At 29.8% G+C, this 27,286-nt stretch overlaps 1 protein-coding gene across 2 annotated transcripts in view; it reads left to right on the top strand.

The window, feature by feature from the left end:
- The window catches only part of LOC107169325 (protein kinase, cAMP-dependent, regulatory subunit type 1), a 79,056-nt gene that overhangs the window by 14,511 nt on the left and 37,259 nt on the right, over positions 1 to 27,286 (top strand). The window contains exon 1 of one of the 2 annotated variants that reach the window (XM_089229617.1): positions 834 to 1,392. The exons of the other annotated variant lie outside the window; for it this stretch is intronic. Within the exon in view, the coding sequence (XP_089085743.1) occupies positions 1,378 to 1,392 (15 nt within the window). The 5' untranslated portion in view covers positions 834 to 1,377. Of the gene's footprint in view, positions 1 to 833; positions 1,393 to 27,286 lie in introns of those variants that run through there. 2 annotated transcript variants of the gene reach the window in all.

Here is a 27,286-nt window from a genome sequence, read left to right as displayed (position 1 = left end):
CAGTTCCACTGGGGAGGCGCTGCGAAATGCCTCGGCACGTACCTATATACCGCGCTTATTTATCGTACTCGGGAAAGTATTGAAAATGACAATATTCAAGTTTCCCTTTCAGGCTCGATTTGAGAATTCGCTACCTATACACACACACACACACACACACATATGAGGACGGTATTATCATAATATGCGTGTAGCGTGTCTAAATGCCAAGCTCGCCCACCCACGCGTTACTTACACGCTTACGTGCATAAACGTTTTTTAGAGATACATATTTATGCGTATTTTATGTATATATATGTATTTGTATAATGTCTATTATCGCTATATTATGGTAAACGCCTAATTCGGTAATTCCGGTAACGTCTGGTTTGCAGGACGAGATATTATCATATTGACGCGCGTGTAAAATATCTGCGGGTTTGCGATGAGTTTTATTAAATATATATTTTATACGGTCGGCTAAATATTACAGCAGAGATCGCGACGGGTTTCCCCGCTGGCGTTTATAACGCGCGTGTGGTACGTCGGTTGTCCGCCCGATGGCGCGACGGCGGCAGAGCTTTCGCGTTCGCAGCGCCAAAGGGGGCGTCGTCGCTTATAAAGTTCCCCCACCGCAGCTTGCCCCTACCGTTACACACTACACGCGCATATAAGCGTACTTATATATTTATTATACACATACGATATACATATATATTACATACATACATATATATATATATATTTATATATATATATAATATGTATATACCTTACCGGGCATCTGAGGACTCCCCGCACCGCCGCCACCGCTCTTTGACGCTCTCCTCGCGGCGGCGGCGTTACTGTCGTTCGTACCGTTTGGCCGCCCGCACGGTCGCCTAGAGTATAGATACGCTGCCGCCGCCGCCGCCGACGCCGGTGTCTCGTGTCGTGTGCTGCGCTTACACGCCGTCCCATCCATCGTATGTTGTGCTATTAAAATACACCGCGATATAATATATGTATTGCGAGTAGTAACGATCGTAATATTGTATATATAAATTACGACGACGGTCGAATAGTACGGTTCGGGGTTTTTTTTCTTCGTTTTTAGATCTATAAAAAATATTCAAATACGTTTTTCTCGTCATTCTATAAACAAAAAAAAAAAAAAAAAACTAGAAAAAAATCTTTTAAACGCGAGAACGATCGCAACTACAACACATTACGCGATACCGTCGTTGATTCGAAGAGAAATTGATTTAAAAAAAAAAATCGTCACATCATAATATATTTTTTTGGATTATTCCATCCGTATCATAATATTTGAATTGTATTGCGAGTGAAAAAAAAATCAAAATATATCGTCCGATTCAACGTTTTATGACATCGTTGCGAACTTCCACGTAAATAACCATGTCAGCCACCAAGGTATACTATTTGAACGATTTTTTCTGCTTTATAGTTATTAAGGTTACAATGCGAATAATCGTGTATACATATAATTTCCTACAGCTTTCCTAACATAAATGTCTATTTTATAATATGATATAGTTTAAAATCTGCCGTACATATGATCACTGTGTGTTGTCGCCTTATTCGATGCAAATAATGTATGCACTTCATCGTGATTATAAGTGTTCGTAATTTACACCTATGCATTTTTGGTGTGCTATACATAGTATTTTCATTTTTGTACCACGTTAAAGACGAGAAAAAAACAAACGTTCCAATTGTTAATTGTGTAGATTTTACGAAAACGAGGGTCGACATATTGCACTGGAAAGGGGGGAAAGATGAAAACCTATTGGCACATTCACAGAATAAGTGAAATTCGGGTTTTCATTAGGTTTATCCTTGTTTTGAATAAAACATGAACTTTGGGAAAGGTTTGTTTTAGAATACTATGTGTCTATGTACTACATTTGTATGTGTATGCGTGATAAATAATTCGAATCGTATAAATACGCGCGCATGTGTGTGTTTAATAAATACGAGCATTGAATGCATGTGTGCCAATGATATAATATAATCGCTTGGTGGGAAAAAAAACTGGTTTTAACCTATATGCGATTTATGGTCGTCAATCTTATTGATATACATGGTAAATAAGTATACTTATGTTACTATCTAGGAACTACTCTGATCTAGGTATAGAAAGCAATCCGATGACATTACAAAAAATAAAAAATAATAACAACTTTTCATACAATTCATAAAACCTAATAAATTATGAAATTTTATTTGAACAGATTAGTTTTTTCAAGTTTATGTCCTTTGAAGTTGTTCATTGACGGTTATGAATAATGATTATTTAATTTAACACAAAATTAATAAATTTAAATAGGTTATTTGTTATTTCGATGTGTGAATATTGGATATACCTATATGTATATCGCACATTTTGTACAGGTATTTCTGTTGAAATTCATTAATTTTATTTTAAAAATATTGTTTAAAATATTCGAATTCTTTTAATCATATATATATGTATTCTGAAAAATATCTTTGTATAATATGATGAATATTGTCGTAATTCGGTAAGGATGTTTTTTTCCATTATGTATAAAATTAAGAAATTTATATTTCAACGTTATAATATATAACTACATATCTTTATGAAATCTCATATCGTTTGGTAAGATGAGACACTTTAGGAATTTTTCATAATAAATGAAACAGGGTATTTTTTATTTGATATATAATTTATAAATAATATTATTAGTAACACGAATTATATTATAACCATCAAATTACAGATGCATTCAAAACAATCTTAATAATAAAATATGCTTAAAATATAAACAAAAATGGTAGGTATTTAAACATGCAAATATCTTCTCGATTTCAAATTTATGCTAGCAATTAAATTTTTTTGCTAATTATGATTTATTTAATTATTATATAGCAAACAAAATAACGATACGAAGTTTGATCTACTTTTATTTTTAGTATATTTAGTTACAATACTTATATACATTATACAATTATATTGTGTTATAACATATCAACGTAATACCTAAACTCGTGCTATCGTTTTAAATTGTATATTAAATTACAAAAAATTAATCGAATTTTCATTAGCTATAAAAAAAAATTATAGTTTATTATGTAGGTATTATTTCTAAAGACCTGTTTTGATTTTTTGATAATAATAGTTACTTATAGGTATTCCTAATTTTACAATAATGATTAAAATCTATCTAATGAAGTTCTAATTGTGTGTCATTAGTTTAATTATACAATATATTATAATTATATTGTGGTTTAATTCAAAAAATTAATTATTAAATGTATGTTAAGAATTTTTTTTGTTTTTGTCGAAGGTATTTATTTTGACATGTAACTTTTATTTAAGAAGAATCTTAAGTCTTCAGTTTGTTATTAAAGTATTTGCTTTGTAATGAATTGTACACATGAGTTTTATTTGAAGTTTAATTTTCAATATAATCAGAGAGTTTGAAATAGTAATACCGATTTCGTGAATAAATATTTAATTTCTGTACTATTGAGAACGTCATAAATTATTTAAATATAAATATATATGTTTATATTTTATTTTCTTCATGTATACCCATCTGATGCTACAAGTATGGTCGAATGGTTTTCATTTTCAATCCGGAGGATTTGAAGGAAACGAAAAGAATTCTGATGTCCGATTTGTCTGTCTACATGTCTTATACGTCGAATAACTGTTATGTGGTTGAAATTTTGTACTTTTGCTTCAATAAATCGACATTTTTCTTTCTCGATTCATGGTGAAATGGTTTAAACATGAGCTTTTTTAAAAAGGTTTAGAAAACTGAAATGTAAATGTAAATTTTTTTATAAGTTGAAAAATATCTTATCGGATGCCTATGTTCTTAATACATTCTTTTTTCTCGGAAATATGTATTTTTAATTGTTATAGTATTTACTCTCTAAGTATCCATAATTTGATTTTATTGATATTATTGTTGTGGTGCTTTTAACGTCTGATCTTTTACTTCGATATTATCGATATCTTCGATCAATAGTTGCAGTAGTGATATAAGCAGTAGAGACCCATTTAATATGTTTCTTATTTTAATTGATTACTTAAAAAAAGAAAACCGTTTTATTTACAATGTGTGTACTAAGTGGTGTGATGAATTGGTCTTAAAAATTATATTATTATTTTTTTTTTAAACATGTAAAGTTATACTTGTCAAAAGTCGTAAATAAGTTGTACTTATTTATCATAAGATAAAAATTAACTATGTTATGATTCATAATTTAAATGCAGTGCAATTTTAGAAACTGCTTGAACACAATTACATTTTTATTCATATAAATAATACTTCAAAATTAAATATAAAAATAAAAGGTTAAAAATATTTTTGATAATCTATAGTTGTATGTCGTTTTAACAATCACATTGTAGTAATTAATTACCTTAACCACCCTAATTCTTTTTTACCACAAATTTAAATTCAAAATTGTAAAATTAATAATTATAATGGCTTTTCGGCTTTTCCCAATACAATTAACTAGTATTAATAAGTTGTACATTTATTTAATTTAATTTCATATATATCCTCGAGCGCGTTGAATCTTTTCATTTTTAAATTATTTCATAACACATAAATATTTGTTTATAAATTATTTCGATTTACCTTTATAAAAACCGTTTCGTCTAAAAACAATCGAATTCTAAAAATATATGGTTATTTGTGACAATTATATCAATGAATACAATAATGTCACGTCTCGTAGTGCATTGAAAAAAAAAATGAATAAAAATAAAAACTAATATAAAATTGTATTATAATAGTTCGACCGTTATTATAACAAACATTTAGTTCAATGAGTACAAAAATCCTACCAAATCTAAACTTTCATAATAGTGAAACATGTAGAATATACAGGTAATGGTGTTCGTAAATCAAACGTCATTTTCTAATACGACCCCAGTCGAAAAAGCTATTGCAATTTAAAAGCTGTCACTCAAGAACTGTGTTACACATTATATTATATTGGTTTTGTATTTTATACTTATTCAAAATCAACTATGAAACATTAACATCATCACACCTTCAAATCGTTTTATGCCATGACTAATACAGTTTGTGGATATACGTTGTCGTTGTGATAATATATCTACTGTATTAACAATGTTTGTAGTTTTTTTCTCAATATTATTGATTTTTGACATTTAAACCCGAACTAGGTACCCATATTGTGGTTGTATTCCCTGCCTCTGGAAGGTGTGTGTGTGTTAGCCTTATAACATTAAATGCGTTAATCGATTGAAACAAATAAAACTAGACAACTTGATTGGTATCGAAATTAAGACCTACGTGAAGCTGGCACCACAATGTTAGCACAATCGCCTAAAACCATTCCAACAAACTCTACTCGGACTTGTTGGACAATTGTTGGAATTTGGTACGATCATTGCCATATATTATTATATAGTAACTACGTTGTTATGAGTTTTTTTTTAAATTTTTTTTTACGCAAGCGTTAATTTTTTATGTTAAATTTTGTCTAGATTTAAAAAAGTTTTCTTATCTGCGTGAGTTCTAATACGATTTATCATGATATCTATTCGGACTAAATATTAATTAAAATAGGTAAAATTATAAGATTTTTATCGGATATAGTTATTATTAAAATAATTTCTCCCTTGAAGTGCAAAATTTTTCAAAATAAATTTAACCTTGATTCGGAAAATCCACATTTCAAAAACTCGTGTTTTAAATTCAGAAAGAAAAAAAAATTGTTGAGAGGAGAACTGTATGGTATTTGTTTCGTTCCGCTTGCATGTTAGTAATAGTTACATATTGTGTTGTGCGGAGAAAGAAAAATCCGCCGTTGTCGAATTATTTCTACACTTTTGAATGGAAATCCGCGAGTTGTAAGTCGTTTATCAATCCTGCGAAATTCGCACCAATGTCACAGCGATCCTGCAGTTCTCGTCGTCCCCAGAATGACACAATGCCGCAATAGCTATATAGTATTACGCAACGACTTTCTTTTTACGTTATTATATTTTAGCGACCTTATTCTGTACTGCAGTCTTCGTGTTTTTACCGAATTTCCAATGGTTGTCGGAATGTCGCCCACACATGCTTATACTATTTTATAAGCACCGTAACGCGTTATAAAATTCGGCCAATTCTTCGGCCTCGTCCGTGCCTATATGTGGTGAGCTCGTTTTCTGTTTATCTATTGGCCTATTTCATTCGTCGTAATTATAATAATACGATTTTAGCCATATTTACGTTTCTGTCGTCTGATGATAGCACAAACTGGCAAATTTATGTATGGATTCAAAACAATTTTTATTTCAATTTTTACGAAGTTAAATAATTTCATACACGAAATATTACCTAAAAATATTGCTTTTAGACAGGTCAGCAACATTTTTCAAAGAATGATATAATATTATGCAGCTGAGTGCAACAGAAAGAGCTGACAATTAACTATAATTATTATTGTTCTTAATAAGAACTTCTTATCAATTTAGGTATTAAATTTTTCTTGAATTGTTCAAGGCTATACGCGATATTCCATCACAAGGTATTTAGGTTGTTAGGTATAATTTTTCAGGTCTTTCCGTTACACTCTGTACAAAATATAATTTATATTTTTGCACCAGTTTTTTCAATGTCCAAATGTAGCGTACGCATTTAACAAGCTAGTGCGCAATAGTATTGCATTGCCTGCTGCAGCAGCATCCTAACCGTCGAGATTTTTCACGTGTTTAGAGGTTTGGAAAATCTACATAAGTAGGGTAATTTTTTTTTCCGGAGTACAATACGAGTACAACACATAAATCCTACTCTTGTGTGTAGGCGAGAAAAATGACGCACACATTCGTATATTATATATTTTGGATGTCAGTTCGAGCAACGTGCTGTCGTAGTGGTCGTGGGTGGTGGGGTATCGTAAATCAAAGATTTAGCTGCTCATGTTTGCACGTGAAATTCCCGGTTCGCACCCGCGCACTGGCCAGGTTGTGTGAGTTGCGTAATTATATAATATTTATATTATTTCGTCGAACGTACGCACCATCATGTTATACGACGCGCAAAACATTCATAGTTTACCTACACACGTTTAACCTACTAAATTAGATGGGTACCGATTGCTCTGATTGGTTAACTAAGGCATATTTCAAAGCGATAACATAATAATTAGTAAAAAAAAAAATATATATATATATATTAATATATTATACGATGACAAGAGGCGCACGATGCACCAAATACGTCACTTTTCCATTAGCGCCGTCCATTTAGGTCATAGGCAAAATTTAACGTTCACTATTACTGCGCAGTGGTTTTTATTTCTGTATCGAATTTCCGTGTCAATCAAACTGGACATTATGATAGATTAAAATGTTTTATTAATTACAATGATATTTTATATTGGAAAATTATTTCCGACAGAAATATTATTTAAGATATCTATAGCTAACGTTGGCATCATTGGAACTCGATACCTATATAGTTTTTATGCACCAACGATATCAATGGCCATTTTAGTAATTGATTTGTACAATGCATTTAAAACGCTATTAAACTTATTAGAGAATAACATAAAAAATTCCTTATTGTAAATAATATACTAAATGACACGTATTACTCATTACCTATTCTATTAATTTAATTAAGAAATAGTTCAATATGTCTGTTATATCATTATCACACAGTGTTAATGGGTTTAACATGAATTTTGTTCATCAAAACACATTTGCTAAAATGTAATTTGTTACGTATTTTTTCATTGAATTTACAAAACATTATTGAAATAAAAAATGTTTTGAAACTACTTACCCGGGGAATTATTTCTAAGTAAACAAAACGGGATAAAAAAAAAACCATTTTGCCAGCGTGAACTTCTACTAACTGGGTATACCTATCTACTACACTATAGCCGCGGTTAAAGTGAAAATGAAATTGACCCATTGGACGGAACCATTTTTTAACGGCAATGGATGTACGCCATATCTAATATTTTAAACCATAAACGCGACCGTACACTTATTTTTTTGACATGACCTCTTAAATCCCAAAATAACCCTAGAAATGATCATTTTAATAATCCAATGAAAACTATAAAGGAAAACATTTAGACATCCCATTACGTGCATTTATAATGTCGTTCTTACAGCCTTTCTTTTAATCCAAATTAATAAAAAAAAAATCACTAACGCGTGTTTATTTTTATCTATAAATATTTTAATGAAATACTAATTACCTACCTCCATCTACTAGTATCAATACGAATGCGCTATAATTTTGTTTCGTGGTATATTAAACGTACAATTATTTACGTAGGTGCATGCCTATGTCAGAGGTTCTCGAGCTATTTTTGCATTTTCATATTCACCACTGATGACAAAACAATCTTAAAGTTTAAGAGTACAATATATTTATATCAAAATTATAAAACTGTAAAAATAAGTGTCTATACATTTCTGATGTAGTCATCTGTGTTTTTATTAATCAAAAAAAAAAAAAAAATTACAACATTTTGTGAGAAAGATGCAGTTGCGAGTCTTACATTAGCCAGAAAATGATAGATTTAGTTGTATTTGATGACTGACGTTGTACCTATATATTATGTATAGTTCGAGGAGTGTGTCAAAAATTTTTTATAGGTACGTATTTTTTTCGGTTCAGGATAACAGTCTTAATTACTTACAAAAATAATAATAATTTATTATAAACTAACAAAATTCATGGTAAAATCATATCCATCACAGAAAAAAAATTAATTTGTCTTATTTCGTTTAGCCCTTCCGGGTATCATGATATGACCTTTAACCACTTTTGGAACAATATTATTTTTTAATCAACCTAACGATTTTAGATGTATTATAATCCAATTTATGATACGAACTAATATTTATGACTAATACATTACGCAGTATACTGATGTATAGTGTTCCGCATCAATTTCAACATTTGTGTATCATAATATGAAGTATGTCATGAAATGAAAAACTCAGTTAATATTTATTTTTTATTTTTTTACTACATAAAAAGTATTATCAAGTTATTTTATTACATTATACGGATCATCGGATCTAATAAAATTACTAATATAAACAATATATTATGTTAACATTAGATTTAATTATCTATAACTATTCTCTTTAGGATAAAAAATTATAAATTCAAATTAGTTTCACTCATCATTGCATATGATGTATAATATAATAATTATTAAAAGTGTGCACTCAAATGTATATTATTGTTCCGGTTCCCATGTTTCTATTGCGGAATACTGTTATTATGATTCGACAAACGGCAGTTGAGGTTAGATTTTTTTTTTAAATTTATAGATAATATATGTATACCGTGGCCTTGTGCCTGCACCGTGTTTTTCAGTTTTCCGGAGTTGGTCCAACGGGAAAACCGGAAAATGCATTTGGTCTGCCCTGTGCTGGTTTTAATTTAAATGCATCGATGGTCAAACGTTCGAAGAACCTTAAACGTATTAAAAAATAAAAATGAAATTTTTCTAATTTATTGGTTGGTTTAAATGCCCTGCAGATATTTTATTTACCGTTCTGTATGAAAGGTCAACACCGCTCTTGTCAAATAAGAAACCTTTTCATTGAACTAAATAATTTGCACGCAGACCTATAATCGTGATTTTTTCTTTGTAAATCCGTACAAACACGCTCTTGGCTATATTGTGCTATGTGCAGTGTATACACCTCAAGGCTCTTATTTTTATATTCTTTTATCGGACTCTTTATATGATCTCCGTCGTAGTTCTCGCCAGACCAGCGCTGCAATAGTCGATTTATTTGATACAGATTTCCACCTATATAATAAAATATTGTAATTTTGCAACTCGTATATAACATAATACCTATGCCGACTATTTCAACCTTGTGCGTCTCATTTGTGCTCGTGGTAGGGACTTCCAAAAAATATGAAACGAATTATGTTTTTTCGTGTTTCTTCTAAAATATATGTACACCAGGAATGTTGGCTACCGGATTTAAAACTATAAATAGATAGGTCAACTGACGTCAGATCGTCTTCACACTGGCGTCTAAACAAGGTGTATTCAGCGTAACTGCAGCTCGCGAGAACCGTTTCCCAAGTATTGTTATATTGCGTTTCCCTCATATGCGTGCGCCGCACAATATTTTTATTTTTTTATATAGTTTGGTCTAATTGATTAAACAAAAAGTGGTTGGCGTTTGATAATTCTATTGGATATTATATTCGTATAACATCAAACAATGCTAGTCACGAACACGAGGCATCACGACGTAATATCATACTATTATTATTATTATTATTATATAGTCTCCTTATGTGCACCTACGTCGTACATCTAAACATCAGCAAACGTTATTGGATCGTTAACCCACGTAGCTTTAATACACGATAATCATTTAAATTTGGCATCATATATCGATCGTATTCATCGTGCACATTATTATTGTAATCAATAGTACAGTAAACGTACGGTTATGTTATAATAATATTATATAGGTACCTGTATTATTATCGTTATGTATTATTTTTTGAATTGAAATAATTGTTTGATGGGAAGAGCTAACACATCGCCGTTCATTATTGTTTCACGTCATTCGGTGCGAAATAAGTTTTTGACGAGGGTGCATTATTGTACGCGTATACTGGATCAAACGTAAATAATATATGTTTTTTTTTTTATTATTATCATTATTACTATCTATCTACATTTTTTTTCTTCGGGAATAATATGTTTTAAAACTCCTAATAAGTGTATAAAACACGAGCATTCGTTATTTTTACAAACATTTTGATAGGAGGTGAAGGACAAACGCATAGCATAAAAAAATAGTTTTATATGAGATTGAGTTATACGTCGTTGTTATCTTAGAAAATATCTGTAGTTTTTTGCTTGTATTTCGAATGTTCAATCCGTCCAGAAATCTGACCTCTATTATATGCGATTTAGGTATATTATCCTTTAATTTCACCTGATAATAATGTTTCTTTGATTATATAATTTATGCATAAAATTATAATAAGAAAAACTATTATATTCTTCAATTGAATGTTCTTTTGTACCATCAGATGAAGTTTATAGTATCAAACTATATATATATAGTCATAACGAGTTTATATTACTAGTTTTCTGTTTTTTTTTTTCAAAATATAATAATATGACTGCTTAAATATTAACATTTTTTTTTTAAATATATAAAATAATACAATGTCAATAATGTTAAAATGTCAATTTACCACGTAAAATGTTGAAAAGTTAGGTTAATATCCGAAGAAAGTGTATTTTGTTAAATTTAACAAACTGCAGCTTTGATGAAATTCTATTTATATATTTACTTAACACTTATGATGTGCATTGGCTTGGGATTTAGACATATTATTTAGTGGGCGTGTTTCAAGTGCCGAGAAAATGCCATGTCGGTGAAAGTATACGTATAATATTATTTTAGCGGCATATGAATGTTGAGGCTACTGTATATCATTATACATGGAATATCCAAGATATGTTGTTAAACTGTACATTTTTGTTGAGTATGATGTCCTCGAAGTAATGATGACGATAAGCCTGCAGTAGACTAAGTTAACAACAGCCCCTCAATGTCAAAAAATAAAAACAGACACAATAAACTATAGCATGGATGAGTTGCCTTGACGTTTAAACTTTAAACCCATCAGCGGGAAAATGGACGAAAAGTTTATCTAGGTAATCTCTGAACTGATGTATTCTATATGGATCATCCAAAACGGTATAAACAAGCTTAGGTACTAAATTAAAATAACTGGCTTTTTAGACGTTACCAACTATATGATGACTATAACTTTGGCTTTCATAGTTTTTTTATTATTATTTCCAGTAGTTTCAAACGTCATATTTTTTCTCTCAGATATTAATTGTTTTCTCAGTTTCTGAAAAAGTTTCACACTAAATGCTGCAGTAATATTTAAAACGAATATTTGAGTTGTGTGTACTACAAAAGACTGAAATACATTAAATTCTAGCAATGAAATGCGTCACTTCCCACAGTGAATTCCTTCGAAAAAACAGCGAACTATAATTCATATTTAAATTGACATCGTCTTTTTGTTATTTTTCAATAACTCGGTAGCATAATATAAGCGTGCGCTTCATTTTTTTAATAAACAAAATTAAATAATATATCAAACTTCATATACGCATTGTACATCGCCTACACAGAGCACAGCGATTTTTAAAATTTATTAATTTATATAGTAGTAAAACGCGTGGTGCTGAAAAACATGCTTAAACTGATTGAGGACTGTAAAAAGTAAAAACTGTTAAAAAAACCAACCGAAATTGTTTTCTATAGAATACAGAAGGCTGCGAGTGAGAATCAGATGATTTTTCAAGACTGATGTATGTTATAAGTAGGTACATACCTAGGTATATACATACATTGAATACATAATATTATATTTTGCATATTTTATGACGCGCGTGAGCGTATAGTGTAAATATATGCAAAATTGTTGACCAGATCTAGCTGTTCGGTGGCGTCGTGTAAAATATATTTAAATAATCGTCTTGAAAATAAACAATATTTATTTTTATTTATAATCAGTAAAGATTACTATGCCTCACTGAGTTTTAAACTATGTCTATTATCTTATGTACAACATGTTTACTTTTTGTTTTCCTTGTATACTACTGAAATACACAATACAAAAATCAGAAATTCGATATTATAAATTTTAAACGCCAAAAATATTCAAACAAATTTATGTAAAAAAAAAAAAAACGATTCTGAATGGAGATGATTTGTCAGTCTAGAATATCACCTATATTTAAATTATAATATATATATATATATAAATTTTTTTTTTTTATACAAGTAACTAATTTTTAAGTACGATTTCGGACGATTTTTGAATGTTTTAATACGATAAGTACAATTTATTATAAACCTTGTGTTACATTTTAAAGATTTTTTGGATAGCCAAATTTTTTCCATAGGCGTTTCAAAAAAATATACTTAGAAAAATGGAAAATTTCAATTGTCTATATAAATAGCTTAAAAAAAGTAAAAATATTTTGAAAATTTAATCGTAAATAGATAACGCTAATACAAACATTTGATGAAAATGTCAACTATTTACAATGATTATTCGTTTTTGAGTTACAGCAAAATAAAAAAATGTATTTTGTTGAAAACTGATCATGCGTAAAAATTCATTTTTCGTTACTTTTTTTAAGGTTTTGAGGTCCTGACGCTTTTGAAAACTACTGAAAATTTCAGTATCGATTAGATGAATTTTCCTTTTTAAAGAGGGGCCGAAGTCAAAAATCAAAGCATTATTTTTACTCCAAAACGTGATGACAGACACAAAAATAAAAAATAAATTAAACATAAGTACATCATTGTAAAATCAATACATTCCTCAATTCGTTTAGAATCTAAAACAATACGACATATAATATACATCACATCGTGTGAAACGATTAAATACAATAAACGTTTTCGATTTTCATTATCTTTGACTGGCGTTGCAGTATATTATTAATCTATTATACACGTTTAACCCCCCCCCCCCCGTGTAACTGTGTCACATACAAAAATCGATGTAGGCTCATGGCGATTATTGTTAATTTACAATTCATAATATATTATTATTGTCATGTATTTGACCCGTCGTATAGGCTGCTGTAATGTTGTCGTTACGACGACGACGGTGGTCGGGTAGATTGGAACACATAACATTATCTTTGGACATTGCAATTGCAGCGATTCGATTAGTATAGAAACGTTATAATAATTTTATGGTTATGGTTGGGGATTATATCTAGGTATACTCGGTCAAGTTATGTTTTAAACATAAGTCGTTTGGAACGATAAATCACTTAAAACAAGGTCATTTTAACGGGAAATACAGTACATTGATATATATATATATAGGAGGAACAGTGTAATACATATATCTATGTGGAGGGAGTAATTATTATAATATGATATGAAGATTATTAATGTTTTTTGGTTTTTTTTGCGACTAGAAAAATGTCAAATAAAAACCTAATTTTAACTATTAATCAAAAAGTTGAATTCCAATTAGTGTCGCACTATTTTAATTTACTCGTTGACGCGCATATTGTGTGATAACTGTGAGCTTTAAGTTTGACCCTATAGTATAAACTATAAGTAGCCGTTCAGCTGGAGATTGAACTTTCAATATAATGCTTAATCAATAAGGATCAGTTAATCAAACTCAAGTACAATGTTTAATGCCATTTAGTCAAATCAAACTTTGTTTGAATAAACCATTACTGATTAGTGATTAATGTAGAGCTCGGATTTTTTTTTTGTGTTGAACTGTAGTTTTCAATAAATATTTTATTTAAAAAAAAAGTTTAACTTTTTGGTCGTTTGATATTCAATCTACAACAAAATTACATACACTTTTAGTGATATTTAAATATTATTTATCGTTATTAATTATTCAATTAAAACGCATAAACATAAAAACAAATACAATTATATTATATTTATTGAAGAAAAATTTAACATTTATTATAGTCATGTTACTCATGTACAAAAAATTTGTATTTACAAAATGTAGTGTAACTTTTTTTTAATCATGATAATTTTTTATTCTTGTTATCATACAAAAAAAAAATAAATATTTGTTGAAATATTTATCAGACCAATAATGCTATGTTTGTTATTAGTTTTCTACTGCTTTCATTAACATTAATATCAATTATAACATTTTTCATAAATAAATAATTATATCGAAATACTTATAGAGGTATTGAATCGCCTTAAATATTTTATGAAAATAACGGTGAAGTATTTATTATTCGGAATCGTTTAGAAATATATAGTTACTATATAGCTTGACAACATATACGTTCGAGTGACTTACCAAAAAACTTACCTTTTATCAAAAAATGTCTGTATGCGTTTTCTTCGATTCTGAATATTTATAGTATATTATCTGAAAATTGGAATTAAATTGTACAAATAAATTTCATTATCTAAGTGCATATATATATATATATATATATATATATATATTTAAGTTTTTTTATTTTAAGTGGATGTTTATAAGCATCACGTCGTTTTAATGTTTTAATAATTTGTATAACCGATAAACTTTAAATTATTAAACCTTAGCACATAACATGTAAAAAATATATACAATTTTTTTTGCTACATTAGTTTTATTATTATTGGGTACTTAGTGTCACTTAGTTCTTTGTGTGTGTGTGTGTGTGTGTGTGTGTGTATATGAACATTTTTTTAAACACTATTTTCATCATTAAACTCTAGGCATATAATTATTTCTTAAAATAAAAAATAATCGATAGTTAAATAGGTACAGTATTAAATTTATTTTGCCTAGATAATAATAAATTATAGAATGTTGCCTAGGTATAAGTTTGTTTAGTAATTATGTTGTTACGCAATTAAGCATAATGTATCACAACAAAAATTAATTCATCTTTTAATTTTTTTAATGTGATTTAAATGTTATGAGTTGAACCTCATCGTTATAACTGTTAATTTAATTTTAAGCTTAGAATTCTGTAATACAAAATTTCTTCAACGAATTTTATCGAATTCATCATATTGTGTAATGAAAAATATTATTTATTTGCCTAGTGAATGTTAAATGATTTTCATTACTTTTTAATTCCATGCGAAAATTCGGTAATTTTAAATTGAAATCGTTTCATTCGTTTTATTCAGATTTTAATAGTTTATATTTTCGTACAGATATATTATTCAACAATTTAACATGGCATGATACATAAAAATTGTATACCCAGAGGTGTTGATAATTTTATCGATATCGGTAATTTATATGCTTCAATTATAGAACCAGCAGATACATTTAGATTAAAATAAGTACGCTACTATACGTATATTTAGAACATAGGCGTAGGTACGTAAAAAACATGTGACTATTATACGATTTTTTTGGTATTAATTTTTTTTTACCATGATTTTGCTATTATTTCGTTGTGTCTTTTTGTGTTGTGTAACATTGTCCGATACATTTACATCTCTATAAGTGAGTTATCTTACAATAGTAAATTTCGCTTTTCATGTCGGCCACAAAGAGATAAAAGAATAAAAAGAGAGAAAGAGGTAAAACAATATCAACAGTCGTAATGGCGTCTTGTAGGCGGCCATGAGCCATAAAGTCCTGAAAGGGCGCAATTCCAGAGAGCTGACGTTGACCTAGTTTCGAATATACGGAAAACGAATGTGGCAGCGGGGCAGATATGTATGATAATATACAACACATATTAAAACACCAACCACACCCCCCCTTTTGTGTACTTTCACTGGTTTTGTATTTTCGAAAGAAAAAATTAGTATCTATTTTTACATATATAGTGTGTATTATTTCTTCGCGCACGCGTTGTTTATATGTTTGATTTATATTTGTTTTTGATATTTTTATATTATTAAGGTGGAAAAATGATATATTTTCCTCAAATTCTGTCTTTATATATCGCTGCAAATTCATAAACGTGATATAAAATAAGAAGTAAGTTTTCAACTTGAAAAAAAAAATCAATCTTGTCTTTGTGTGAAGTATTCGAACCATGTATAAGTGCTTGTTAACAGAAGCGGATTGATTTAGCATTCGATTTTTTTAAATAAATTTTTAAAATTAAAAGTTGTTCAATACACAAAGTTTTCAAATATATATTTCGAATTATTTCATTAGATTGTAAATACACTTCAGTTATTATTCTGAATGTAAGAATATTTTTTTTATTTATATTTATTATTTTGAATTATCATTTTTTCGGTATTGATGTTAAAATTTATTTACAATTTATTTCATCTCAAAAATGATTATTCTCGGCGCTATGTGAATTTCTAATGAATATACTAAAAAAATATGACCAATATTGATTAATACAATTGCAATATACAGAAATTAATCTGTAGGATTATTATGTACAAAACTCAATTTAAATATTGCCTACGTATCGAATTAATGCAAATATGAAAACAACTCATTTTATTTACACATAGGATAATATTATTTGCATTAAAATGCAATTTATCTAATATAATACCTCTGTAAAGAAGTCTGTTTATTTATAACAAACAGCTGTTGGCATAAAGAAAACGGTAGATACCTGTCTACTTGTAACGATTGATGAAAACGTGTGATATACTCGTATACCTAGTGTTCCGGACCTTCCGGTATAAAAATGTAAAACACGATTTTCGAAAATATGCGCTGCAAATGTATAGTGGGGACTGTGATACCTAATGACATTGTCCCGGTCGGTTTTTAAAAATAAATAAATAAATAAAAAAAACCCGTATATATATATATATACACGTATCGTTAATAAACTACCGCAAATAGGAATTCTCTCTAGTTCAGTTTTACCTTTTACGTACACTTGTTGCGTTATACTTACCTACACATGCCTCGCTATACATCATAATGTATATTTTTTATATTTTTTAAAGTTTATTATGGCTTCAACAACACAGGTTTTTAGCCTATTTTAATCATAATATATTATACGCGTTTATAATAATATATGATGATATACATCGAAATGATCCTGTGAGTTCAATGTAGTAAAAAATTCAAAAATTCAAAGTTAATAAAAAAAAATTTGCCTCGACATTTGAGTATAATATCTCTGTTGGTTTCACAACATTTTCACATATAATGTTATATATAATATAATATATATATATATATCGTTGTGCGTACTTGTATAGCATATCATAATACGTATTATGTGCTTTTTGTATAATTATTATTTATTGTTAAATAAATATTTTCATAATGAATGCGTATTACGACAAGACGTGAAAATCTCAATTCCTACCATGATAGAACATGCAGGTTGGTGCATAATATATTTTCTTAGTTTTAATATGTTTTATTTTGTCTATGTAAAATGTTTTCACAAAAAAAAAAAAAAAAACATTACTATTGACTCGATACAAGTTTCAATACAAACATTTCATATTTTCTCAAGACAAACCACTGTTTATCTATTCACTATTTGTGGATATAATATATGTGCATATATTTTTTTTAAATTGGTTGATGTTTTCATTAGTTTTACAACGTACTATGATGAATGCATTTTCGTTAAAAAAATAAAAATTAAACCTATCCCACTGAATATGCATGTCATAAATATTATTATATTTGTATAAAATATAGAAATATCATAATTTTTTATACAAACTATAAACAACATTGTATTTACATAGTTAAAATATGATGACCGCGTTATGTCATTCGTTTGATGGAAAACATTTTGTATTCCAATCTGAAAATTACAAATTACCAATCCCACTTCGGCCTAATCATTTAAAAAAAAAACCATACTTAACCGTAATTTAAAATACGTTATCAGAATCACAACGTTCCTGGCACGCCAAGCTAAATCTTTAATTCTCAACTTTCAGCCCATTAATTTTCGATTAACGTTGATCGAGTAAAACCGTATACATATAATAATAATAATGTTGTTGTTGTTGTACCTACTACAAGACGTTTATCATAATAACGCATAATATGTATCGGCGACCACAATACTGATTTTCCCCTTTGTAAACGCGTACCTATTGTATTTTGTTTTGGTTCTCCGTCTCGTGTTAAGCCCTGATAAGGTGGAAATTTGTTTTTCTCCTTTGCGCTCGTTTAATATAACATTACAATGTCTACGGTTAATAGTTTCGCTGCAACAGACACTACGCGGCCGCCGCCGTCACAATGGTGCCGAGTCAATATTATTATATCACACCACAATATCATAATATAGTGATCAGCAAACGCATATACATACAATTATATGTATATTATAAACGTATTTATGTAAAGTTCAACGAGCCACAGACAATACAAATTTAATAATAATAATTGACAATTCCGCGCAACATAATATTAACATTGATGTAACGATTGTAACGTAACAATTATTGTAAAGTTTGACGGCTTTTTGGGTCGCTATTATCGTCCGAGAATTAATTCCAATCGATTTCCTTAGGACGCGACCGGTACACATATAACGTGCGACAATAATAATATCATAACCGTTTAAATCGGCAATAACCAATGCTCGAGACGACGATATCCGTCCGGAAAAACTTTCGATTGTTAGATTTCCATCATCATCGTATTATTATATTACTATGGTGGCGCCGCTAGCTGCTGCGACATAGTTCTCGTCACCGACGTCCTTATCCGTTTCATACCGTTGTCCAGACGCGATTCCATGATGGGTGTGAGGAGGGGTATGAGGGTCCTCATTTTTGGAAATGTCATATAGAGGTATCTATAGTATGCATTTAATCAGTAATAGTTCCGACAGTTTAGAAATACAAAGAAAAATTTTAATATGATCATCAAATCGTATCTATATGTAATGTGTTTATATATCTATGGCATCAAGTTCTAAAATTTTTAGTGGCCAGTTGCTTTAGGGCGGCATTGAAATTTTCTCTCGAGGGCGGAAAATATCTAACAGCGGGTCTGCGTCGTCGGCTCTAGACTCTCCTACTTCCGGATTCGTACAAACTCGGTATCCGCAATCATTATCCTATCATCGCCGTTATCATTACTATTATCACCGACGTGCCCGTCGGCTACTCAATTATAATTAGTGCGCTTGTCGCGGGCTCGTTATCACCGTTTTTTCGCCGTTCCGAGATCATCACAGGCGGTGGTTGTTGTGCCACCACTTTATAATATATACATCTAAGTATAGAGTGTATCAATTTTGGGCGTAGGTTGCAGTGCTTCCAACGTGTTTGCACGTATACTCATATTCAATGACAACTCACTCGTGCGTGAGCATATAGCTATGTTGCAACGGTTGTATTATTGTGTTTAGCGTTTTCAAAAGAAAAGCCCCGCGGTTCTCGAACATGATAATAATACTGGTGGGGGGGGAGGGGCACGCGGCTCCCGGGTGAGTCTCTTGTGGCTCTTGGCACCAAACTTAGAATAAAATTAATTCATACCATACAAAAAACACTTCTCAAAAGTAACATTCCATTTCTTAATGTGTCCCTACCTGGACAATAATGCTCTGTGTAGTGTAACAAATGTTTTTTTATTTTATATAAAATTAAAAATATGTTTTCATTTTATAAACATACCTACCTATCTTAAAAATGTGGCTCACTTCGAAACAGCTTCATTTGCGGCTCCCGAAATTAAGGTTAGTGGCCATCTCTGTAATAATATATTATACGCAAAAGTTTTACATATTTTCCAAGAGAAAGAAAATGTAATATATGTATAATATCGAAAACGAAAAACGGGCCACCTACGAGGTTTCTATATTGTTATTTTAATAAATATTTAGTTTATATGATATTTATAACATTATAATACTCACATTTGCTCGATACTGGAAGTATCGACTTAGGGAGTACATTTATACTGCTATACGTTAAAAAAGTAAAACAAAATTGCAGTTCGAGGGAAGAAACGTAGTTTATACAAAACGGTTTATCACATTATAATATATATAACAGTGATGGCAAACTTGCGGCTCGCGTCTTATTATAAAAAAAAAACTCATATTTTCTTATTAATGATAAAATACCATAAAATTACAAATATTATAAAATGTATTTATAAAAATTTGGGATCTTGATATCATCATTGTATTTATCCAATATCCATGTGGCTCATGGACGTATTCATATTGGCCACCACTGATTTATGAGTAGGTACTATACATATGACATTAATGGCGATTCGTCTCTATAGTATATATTGTTAAGAAATTATGATAATAGTAATAAAGCTATTAGAAACGATAATCTACACACGTAACAAGTCAACACGCATATTGTGCGAATTACAATAGTACCTATATGTACAATAAAACATTGTTAAAATGTAAAGAAAAAACTAAAAAGTATAAACTGTGACTATATATATATAATGTATTGCTGCAGCTATTATATAATTTAATATATATATACTCAATCCGATAAATTTTCCTTAGGCAATTTTTGTACGAGGTACGACATTTTGTGGAAAGCCAATGGTATTAAATTATATATTAATGCGTATTGCATTTCAATTTTTCATTTTTGGGGTAACCTAGTTAATGTTATTTTTTGAGTAAACCGCGATTAACGCATACCTGCAACCTCTTGGTCGATTACTGTAATCCCGTATATCGGCGAATGAAATCATGCGGAAGTAATATAATGTTATTAGTTTATCATTTTTTTTTTCAATTTATCGTTGTTTGATAATGTATACAGATTTATAATTAATTAAAACACATGATATTATACATATTATGTAGAAGCGTCTATATGTGTATATATATGTATATGTAATAACGCAAAAATGGAAATGTAAAAAATAAAATAAAAATAGAATAAATTATTGTAATTATAAACATAAAATATAACCAAGAGGGCTCTTGCCAATAATTATATTAAAATTATAATGATTGGTCGAGTTAATGTTAAAGGTCCGTGTTGTTCCCTACACTGATGAATCAGATGTAAATATTAAAATCGTGCTATTGCAGCCTTCCTCTCGATGGTCAGAGGGCTCTTGAGGTCGCAGAACTTAAATCAACAAATACACCGTACGATACACAATTGCACGCAAAATATGTCTACAACTAAATAATCGCAATTAACATAAAATATCGTATTAATGCTTTACCTGATTCGCAGCTGCCTGTAATATGCTGTAAAAGTACTATAGGCGACACGACTCGATTATTACTGAAAACACTCGAATCGAAATAATGAAACGCACCGATTATTGCTCAACATAATAGGAGTCCAGCGGTCGCTGGCAGGATTCGGTATTGGGAGGTTGTGACTACCGTGTGGATGGTGCTCGTGCACTGATGACAGGAGACGACGTGGTCAAGCCCGGCCAGAGCCGCAGGCGGGCGCCCATCAAAGACATCTGCGACTCCAAAGACTTGGCGTTGTCCTTGGTCACAGAGACCCTTATTATTCGACTGTCCCTTGTCTCCGGTGGCACACGAAACAGCTCACACGTGTTCCTCCAGATCGTCACAACTGCGTATAAAAAGTTCGTGCGTGATCAAATAATGTAAATCGTTCCTTTCGTCAGTGTTTATTAATGGTGTTTTTTTTTTTTTTGATTTTAAGTCTTTTAACGGTTATCTGCCTGCGACAACTCGACCGTTGTTTGTTTTATCGAATAGTTACATAACATACAGTCATGATAGGTGTGAGCATATCATTGCATATCATATGGCGGCGCGGTCATCTCGTTGAGCTCTGTCGAAAAACATCGTCGCGTGCACACAAACAAAATGATTCCGTAGGTATCCAATTAAATATATATATATATATATGGGTAGGAGGTATACACAATAATGATAGGCTCTGTGTTTGATTTTTGTAAAATAAAACCATATTATTGTATACTTAGGTACTAGGCAGGTAAGTAAAACGTTTATTTTTTTTAGTGTTTTACTCGCGATACGAGCTGCAGTAATCTGCTAAGTGTTGATTTAATTGCACGTCGTGTTCGTATATATATACAGCATTATTGCGCACAAATTAATCAAACGAATTTTCGTCAAACAACCATAATATTATACATAGGTTGCGTATACCTGCAGCCATATATATATATATTATTATTATTATCATTTTAATGATATGATATGAGGCACGCGGTCTTTATTATTTGCTCGTTGCGTGGGTATAGTACGGTGGCTGAATCAGATTACCACCGACAACCAATTAAATTTTCATTACGTGTAGGTACTATATTATAGCGTTGGGTACGGTACCTCTATGTACACGACAAACAATTATTATATACAGACAGGCCGCCGATGGCGAGTTTACAGTATTGTGATGTACATTACGATAAAAAAATAAAATAAAATAAAAAACAATTATATGCCGATATGCGTTCAAAAGCGTACAAATATTTATATATTTAAGTTTAATATATATTTATTTATTTCATCGACATTACATTTTTATTTTTACAAGTAATAAACAATCTGCATCAATTAATGTTAGACACGAAAAAAATGTGTGATAAAAGTTAACTGGTCGTGATGAGGTCTTGTCGAGAGAAGCCACGCCCGTTGATAACACTTTCTGTTATAGGTTGATAGTAGATTTATTTTTTTATCGACACCGAACAAGACGGTTTTTGACTGCGAGGAAGCGACGTCCGTGATGTGTGTTAGGTGTACACGCGCGTATTACTCGTACCTACCTATGTACATAGTACTATTGTATGTCACGTCTAGTAAACTTTTGAATCGAAATCCAATGCATGTGATTAGGTAGGTATACGTAGTGGTTGTTGTAATTACGTACACTCTTATATATGACCCCTGGGATGGTGTGAGCTGCTGATTACGAATTGTAAACCGTCACTTAAAACACTATATACATATAGGTGTATGCATATAATACGATTACCATTTTCCCATTACCGATATTATTATTGTTGTCGTTACTTTTTAGTTTTTCCATCATAAATAATAATAATATTACCGTAATATCAAATGTCGTGATCTAATGCACGCGTGCTAATCGTTAAACTTCAATCGGAGCACTATATTATCTAATATTATAATAGTCTCATCTCCATTCTTGGTCCTTATATGCATGATATATGTTCAGCCATCTGATTCAAGTGACTAAATACAGAATGGCTTAATAACCACGCCCAACCCCGTTAAGTAACAATACATTTTTTATTTTTTTTATTTCGTAATTCGTGAGTTTATTATTACAAACACACTTTGAGAATTACTTTCATGTACATAGGTACTTAGATTTTTTAAGCTATCATTGGAGAGTTCTATAATACATACTAACTTTTTTTATTTTCTTATGAATTATTGTGTGATGGATATCAATCGAAATTTGAACTAGCGGCTTCTGTTTTATTAAAGTTTAAGCACTAATTACTGAATGCCTAACCTAACCTAACCTACTTGATTTGAAAATTATATAGATTTACTAAAATCTTGCAATATTTGTAAAACCGTTTTGAGTTTAAAAAGTTCTATTGGCTGATTTTTTATACGACAACATAATATATATAAAATAATATCCTTTTTTTACCGAGCAGTCTTTTGTAATATAAAGTTAAACAACTCAGAAACTACTCGTTAGAATTTCGATTTATGTGCGTCAACATTTTTAAAATACCATCTAATAAAGTATTTACTGCAAAAAATATGCTTCTCATTTGAAAAATATAAAGTTTTTTTTCACCACAGAATACACTCAACAATATAAAAAATGCGCATTATTTAAAGATAACGAGGAGGACATACGCTTTGTGAATCACCCTGCCGTATATTATAATAGTATAATCCTTATAAGTACATTAAAACGTCATGGAAATTAATAATTAAACTTTTAATATATTTACTATATAAATTAACTGCATAGGATGTTATATCTGATCAAGAAGTGACCCAAGTTCTCTCGGAAAACCGAAATTTAAAAAAAAAAAATGATGTATATATACAATAGTTATTATAATATGCATTCAACTGACAATAATCCTAGCAAAGGTGGTATCGTTTTGATTTTTGTAAGCATGATGTGTGGGTAAAAATAGTTTACGGGTCCCAAATTCAAATACGCGATAAGATTATATGACAATATCTCTGCACGTACATTATTTGCATAATAATCACACTAGAAGTAGTTTTTCTTTCGAATAAAGTCATATAATATTTGTTATTTCGAACACATTATAGTACGACTGTCGATAAAATACCAATAATAATAATAATGTAATGCATATTATGCGTAATTCGTATACAAATTTATACCACACTTTCTGCGTATCTCGGTTTACTCGTTTTGGTGGTTGATATGAATAAAAACAACATAATATATCGAGCAATATATATGTAGATTTTAAAGGTGTCGCAGTAATTTTCATCGTGAGCTTCATTCCGAATTGAGTTTCATATTATTTTATCAAGCCGAGTCGAAGATGTTAAATTTTGATCGTTTCGTCTCAAAATGTTTACAATAACATTATATCAATATTTATTTTAAGTATTCGATAGCAATATCGGTTCACTTGCTTTTGGGACACTCTAAAGTGGGATCACATTTTTTTATTTTTATTATTCACAACATAATAACCAAGATTTCTGCCAAACCTTAACAGAATATTGTTTGATAAAAGGACTCAATTATTATCTATTCAGAGATAAATATTCAAAATTATTTAATTATTTTTATATCTTATGAGGATCAAAACACCCAAATTATTTGTATTTTACAGGTTTAAATTAATAACTAGCCACTAGGTGTGTAATATTTAAAAATCAAATCTTAATCATCACAGCGAGTAATAATTAATATAATTTTTTGGTAGAAACACAATAAGTAAAAATAGATTAAAATATACCTAACTGACTAAGCCATTTTCACACATATTTTTTTTTTTTTATACGATACTAGTAAAGTAGTAACTAATTTAAATATCAATTTGGTATTGTGCTTATCAACACATCAGTTGTATTTATTGTTTTCTTATAAAATTCGAAAAAGAATATTTATCTTGAATGGTGAACTATGAATTTAAGTAGGCTTAATATTATATTGTATTACATTGAATTCTATCCGTGAGATAGGTAAGCGCTATTTGAAAAGATTCAGTGTTTGGCTAATTTATATTTTTTGGATTATTTAAGTTAATGAATAGTTTTGGTAAAAAAAAATGAAAAATGCTTCGACCGGGGAATTTATTGAATACCGGCCAAGTGATATTACATTTCAAAAACGTAAACTTGGCATGGCAGTGGCAGAGTTTGTACTATTGATAAATTATTTTTCGAGAGCGCCGCCGGTGTGCCGAGAAACGATACTTTCTGTGTTCTGATACGAGTATTTTGTCATCAATCATCGTTAACCGATTAATAATTGATCATCAAGGTTTCATTTCTGACCATTAAATTGGTTACTCTTCTAACGTAACTGGCTGTCTAGTTTCAAAGCTGTGGACGTATGGGAAATTTACGAATCAGAAATAAAACTTGGCAACTAAATTCTAAATTATTTAGAAAATATCAAATAATATCATACCCATGCGCGCACTACCTTTGTGGAGCTCTGAGTGGGACATATTATTATATCGCTCTGAAATCAATTTTTCGTTGATAATTGCATATGATGCATTCGATTACCGATTTTCATGTATAGTAATTGTTACAGAATTTTCAATTTCACATTGCTATTGTGCATATTATATGGTTATGTATTGTTTTTTTTTTTTTTTTTTTATGAAAGTGAATAAATTCAATTAAATTCCTTTGAAGTGTTTACGACATTTTCACTATCATTTTATTTTAAATCCGCATTCATCGTGTGATTTTTGATTTAATTGTAAATTAAACGAATTAAATTATCGTTGAATAAGTAGGTTTATTTATGAAACCAATCCGAATTCGAAACAGAAATTTAAATTTAAGTTAGCATAGCAGGTAATTAATGTGCTGTCACAAATGTTTGTGTGCTTCGTGCATTCAGTTTGCCAAATGTTGTCAACTATAGTCTCGCGTTTGTTATATGCGTATTAATCAAATATATTTATAAAAAAAATTTAACGTTTCGATTGTAAATATTTGCACTTTTTTAATTTGATTTGCTGTTTACACGTATTAATTCGATGAGACATTTCAAAAATAAAATGTGTAGGTAGGCCAGTTTTTAATCATACTAGTAAACATATTATAGTCATTACCTGCCTACTCAAACTCAATAAATTAACGTTTATAATTATATGATTCAACTTAATGTTGCGCAAACAATAATGCTTATTTTTTGTAAAAACATCATTTTAGAAGCATTTCGGCATATTTACTGTAATAAAAAATTATAATTCTTTTATTCTACTCTGAAAATGAAAAACTACTCGACTAAATTATCAACTATGAATTTAGAATAAACGAGTCACTTTTGTAACTATTCGAGTATACCCTTTGATATATAAGGATACCTGTGTTAATTATAAGTTTTTAAAATATTTTTCATGATGAAATTGTATTTTTTAATACCTGCAAGATTTAAATACGATTGCACTTGTGGTGTTGAAAATAATTTTTTAATAATTATAATATAAATGTGTTTAAATTGAACGCGTTTGTGTATTGTCTACATATACAACGTACTGACGTAAATGCTAAATAGCAAATGTGTTTTGTATAATTTAATTAGTATCAGCTTGCTAGCGCTGTAAAACGTAAAAACAAATAATTTGGGTAAAAAACGACGATTATAACTTAATATCATGGATTGAAATATATATTTTAATTTTGCTTATACCTTATCTACAACAAATCTAAAATTCCCAGTCAGTATTCA

This window comes from Diuraphis noxia, unplaced genomic scaffold (genome assembly GCF_037042655.1).
Source record: "Diuraphis noxia isolate RWA-SAM2 unplaced genomic scaffold, SU_Dnox_SAM2 contig0005, whole genome shotgun sequence".
Taxonomy (NCBI): domain Eukaryota; kingdom Metazoa; phylum Arthropoda; class Insecta; order Hemiptera; family Aphididae; genus Diuraphis; species Diuraphis noxia.
Note: the sequence above shows the minus strand (reverse complement) of the source record. Positions and strands in the feature narration are given on the sequence as shown.